Source organism: Anneissia japonica, unplaced genomic scaffold (assembly GCF_011630105.1).
Source record: "Anneissia japonica isolate Jap-2015-1 unplaced genomic scaffold, ASM1163010v1 scaffold585_len4108843_cov191, whole genome shotgun sequence".
NCBI classification, from domain to species: Eukaryota; Metazoa; Echinodermata; class Crinoidea; order Comatulida; family Comatulidae; genus Anneissia; species Anneissia japonica.
Window position 1 is genome coordinate 2164462 of NW_022716829.1, and position 4181 is coordinate 2168642.

The following is a 4181-nucleotide window of genomic DNA, read 5'->3' on the forward strand; positions in this document are numbered from 1 at the left end:
TAGCAACATTGCTCGCAATAGGAATGCCATTTTTGAAACAATCCTAACAATATTTTCTTGTTTGCTACCAATGTATCTTTACCTCCTGTAGCTCAAAGTATGCCGGTACGTGAGTAATATTCGGACCGGGGTTCGGTAGCTGGATTCGAAACTCCACAGTCGCATTATCAAAGCCAGGGACTATGCTCAGATCATACACCAGCACATCCACGCTTACTTTAATAGAACTTGCAGGATATCCCGTTAATAAAGCTATCTCAAGAGGGGACAATAGCAGTAAGATATCACCAGTTGAAGGAACGACAGAAAATAGAGCTGTTGACGAAATAAAATTATCATTCCTGATGATGACATAATTAATGTCGAAATATTGAATCCCGACACGATGGCGAGCATTTCGATGCTTGGAGTAGGCCTATGTATTATATAAAATTATAGTCCAAATAAATGTAGTGATGGCCGTATTCGACTGGTCGTTCTTCGTTAAACCACGCCTACCTGCGCAGCGGTAAGATCCTACATAACGAAGACGACCAGTCAAATAGAAAACTGGTAAATACTCGACAAAACAAAATGGCTGCAAACGCGGATTGTGGCATTATGGGTTTTTCGTGAAAAATGTTTTCATTCAGTTGTTTAATTTTGTTAGCCTACAATTATTTTTTGACTTCATTGTGAGTAAATATTATAATTTCTATTATCTGAAATTTAATCTAAAATTATATTAACGCAAATTTTGTCGCTAAACTGACCAGTCGGCCATATTTTTTTTTATATTAACGCATTCCGGTTACGTTAATTTTCGTTTGTCAACGAAGTCTATTTTACGAACCAGTCGAATAAAAATAATACTCAACGGAATGAACCAGTCGAATAAGCCTACTGCCTAAGCACAGTGTCAACAGACCTTTCCGGAGTCTCAGTCAAACCACGTTTGTATAACAATCACCAGAGGGACGGACCCAATATATTTTAACACTAGAAATGTGTGGAAAAAGCTCAAATAATTTAATACGTCGTAATTGCATTCCAATATATTTTGGCTTACTTGTTTCATCCAATTCACTAATTTCATTTGTTATATCGTACAATATTTCACCATTTCCAAATTCTGGATAATCTTCGTCCGTTGCACTTAAAGTAAAAATAACAGTTTCTGATATTGCATCGCTTGGTATGATTTGAGGCTGGACATTGTTGAACACAGGATGGGTATTTTTAGAAGACAACACAGTAATAAAAACCTGTAAACAAAGTTGCGCCGATTAATTAATGCTAAAAATATGGTTAAGAGTCAAACACCTAAAAAGCACTCGCCTTATAGACCTACTGTATTTGTTAAAATAAGTAACATTAAGATTTGACAAATTTAAATTTAGTAAGCATTTTACTGATAAAAGCTGTAGTCAGTTGCTTCCACTGCACGAATAACACTCTTTACCACCAACAATACTGAATGGTATACAATCAAAAAGATTAGTAGCTGTGGCGTATCTAGACATCTCAGTGAGGGAGAAAACAGCTCACCTCTTCCCATCGTCCCGTCTTCCCCCGCGTCCAGTCTTTCCCCACCACACCTTTACCCCCCACTGTAAATTTTCTAAGCAAAAGAATTAGGCCATCACCTTAATTTTTCGGGATAACGGCCCTAGTATTCCCACTTCACCTTTACTCCCCTCCCACATTTCAATAATTCTTCTACCTGTAGATACGCCACTAAGTGGTACCGTGGACCTATCGATTTAACTCATCAAACTTTACCGTGGTTACATCGTTAACAGATGGCATGCTACTGTTGTATGCTGTCACGTTTATAACGTAGCGCCCGATGGCGGAGCTATTTAGAATTAATTGATTTTCGTCAACGGCTACTCCAGACGACGATATTTCGGTTGAGACGGTATCTTCAGAAAAAAAAAATAATATAATAATAATTATAATCTGTCTCTTATACACATCTAGATGTGTATAAGAGACAGCACGCTTACTTTAATAGAACTTGCAGGATATCCCGTTAATAAAGCTATCTCAAGAGGGGACAATAGCAGTAAGATATCACCAGTTGAAGGAACGACAGAAAATAGAGCTGTTGACGAAATAAAATTATCATTCCTGATGATGACATAATTAATGTCGAAATATTGAATCCCGACACGATGGCGAGCATTTCGATGCTTGGAGTAGGCCTATGTATTATATAAAATTATAGTCCAAATAAATGTAGTGATGGCCGTATTCGACTGGTCGTTCTTCGTTAAACCACGCCTACCTGCGCAGCGGTAAGATCCTACATAACGAAGACGACCAGTCAAATAGAAAACTGGTAAATACTCGACAAAACAAAATGGCTGCAAACGCGGATTGTGGCATTATGGGTTTTTCGTAAAAAAATGTTTTCATTCAGTTGTTTAATTTTGTTAGTCTACAATTATTTTTTGACTGTGCATAGACCACACATATTTATATACATGAATACTGATGAAAATACCTTTTGCAAATGTTTGACTAATATTATACGCGACATCATCAAGGTTTCCTTCAGCGTCTACATAAATAGTTGTGACGTTTCCGGTCTCGTACTCATACACGGTAACGTTCTCTATGGGTAGAATGCTGATGCTGTATGGCGAAGAAATGATGCGCACCTCAACAGTTGACCTATTCCCGTTGATGAGTTGAGTGTCATCGATGTTGTAAACACCGATTGAGATGACGTACGACTCGTCATTGGAAGCTGGAGCGTTGCTAATTTTGACCTTTCCGCTGGAAGCTTTATGGTATGAAAATAAAACAAAATCATTGATCCAAAGATACATAAAGGGGCATTCACACCAAATCCAAATTATCAGATCGGAAAGCCTCCGAGTGTGTAAGAATAGGGACGCTGGTGTTCGGCTCTTCGGGAAATGGTCCGAATTTCGATTCGGAACCGATGTGAATGTAGCTTGATATTTCCAAATACTATTGTTATTCTATGGCGAAAAATGTTTTTTGAAATTTCACCAAAATGACAAATACTTGTTTAAAATTATCAAATATGAACACATATATATAATTAATTTTACATTAATAATGTAAAAATATTTATTGAAATTAGGAGTAAGATAGGCAGTGGTAGAAAATGAAAACATAGCTATAGAAAATAGATAGAAAAAAGATACAAGATTATAAAAGAGCTCATTTTCCAATAAAAGATAAAGAGAATAGGAATTATTAATAATAGAAATTGACCGGAATAAGGCTTATGAAGAATACAGTATGAAACATTATTATTCTTACATTATATTATGATATATTCATTATAAGGACATTTAATCAACATAACAATAATATTTTTTGGCTTATTTATATAATTACTTTTTATGAATATCACATTTATTATTTATATAGTTACTTCAGTTAACAAACAAATCTATACTAACCAGTTACATCATTCTCAATGTAGAAATGATGACCGGATTCAGACTCCTCGGTAATGTTAAATATTACAATATTATTTGGATAAATATCTTCATCGGTTGCAGAGAATTCAAATATCTAAGTTATAATAACAAGTAAAAACAAATCAGTAAATTCATCATCAGACAATATGTTCGAGCCCCTTGGATATTGTTGCTAAGGTCCCACAAAACGACAATAAGGAGCTTTCGATTTGTGCGTCGACGCGACGCTAGAGCGTAATCGCTCATGCTTGACCGTCCTACCTGGCGTCCTACGTTCTCTCAAAGATACTAGAAATACAAGATAGAGTTCTCCACACAAAAAAAGTGTTCCACCGTCTTCCACAGAAATGCATGGTGGGAATACGAAAAATGGGACGCCCCCTACAGCTGGATCTAAAAAAACTTCTGCCAAACTTTCGTTACCAAGTCGTCGCGTATTTTATTATCAATTCTCAACAAAGATACTAGATATAAAAAACAAACTGTAATAGACACCCAGACAGTGACACCGGTGAATACATTTACCTCCTTGGTGGCGGTAGAAATCGTTGCTATTATCCAAATAATACACAAAACAATTAAAGCATAATCATGAATCAGTAAAGAATAATAACAACAATACAGCGCAGAATCGCATGGCCGGACGCACTCTTAGTGAAAAAGTTTTCCTCCATTAGTGGAAAAGGAAGGGCGCCTTTTGCGTCTGGATATACTTAGCAACAGAAGGGCGCCCTGTAC

At 36.4% G+C, this 4181-nt stretch overlaps 2 protein-coding genes across 2 annotated transcripts in view; both read right to left on the bottom strand.

The window, feature by feature from the left end:
* LOC117109971 (protocadherin Fat 4-like) overlaps positions 1–3557 on the bottom strand; it is a gene marked incomplete in the record, with an annotated part of 23296 nt that extends 19739 nt beyond the window's left edge. The window contains 5 exon segments of the mRNA XM_033252487.1: positions 83–315; positions 1049–1244; positions 1762–1904; positions 2489–2770; positions 3423–3557. Of these exon segments, the coding sequence (XP_033108378.1) occupies positions 83–315; positions 1049–1244; positions 1762–1788 (456 nt within the window).
* The window catches only part of LOC117109860 (cadherin-7-like), a 17271-nt gene continuing 14958 nt past the window's right edge, over positions 1869–4181 (bottom strand). Inside the window, exons 18-21 of the mRNA XM_033252307.1 lie at positions 3423–3537; positions 2489–2770; positions 1989–2086; positions 1869–1904 (exon numbers count right to left, since the gene is read on the bottom strand). Of these exons, the coding sequence (XP_033108198.1) occupies positions 1869–1904; positions 1989–2086; positions 2489–2770; positions 3423–3537 (531 nt within the window). The remainder of the gene's footprint in view (positions 1905–1988; positions 2087–2488; positions 2771–3422; positions 3538–4181) is intronic.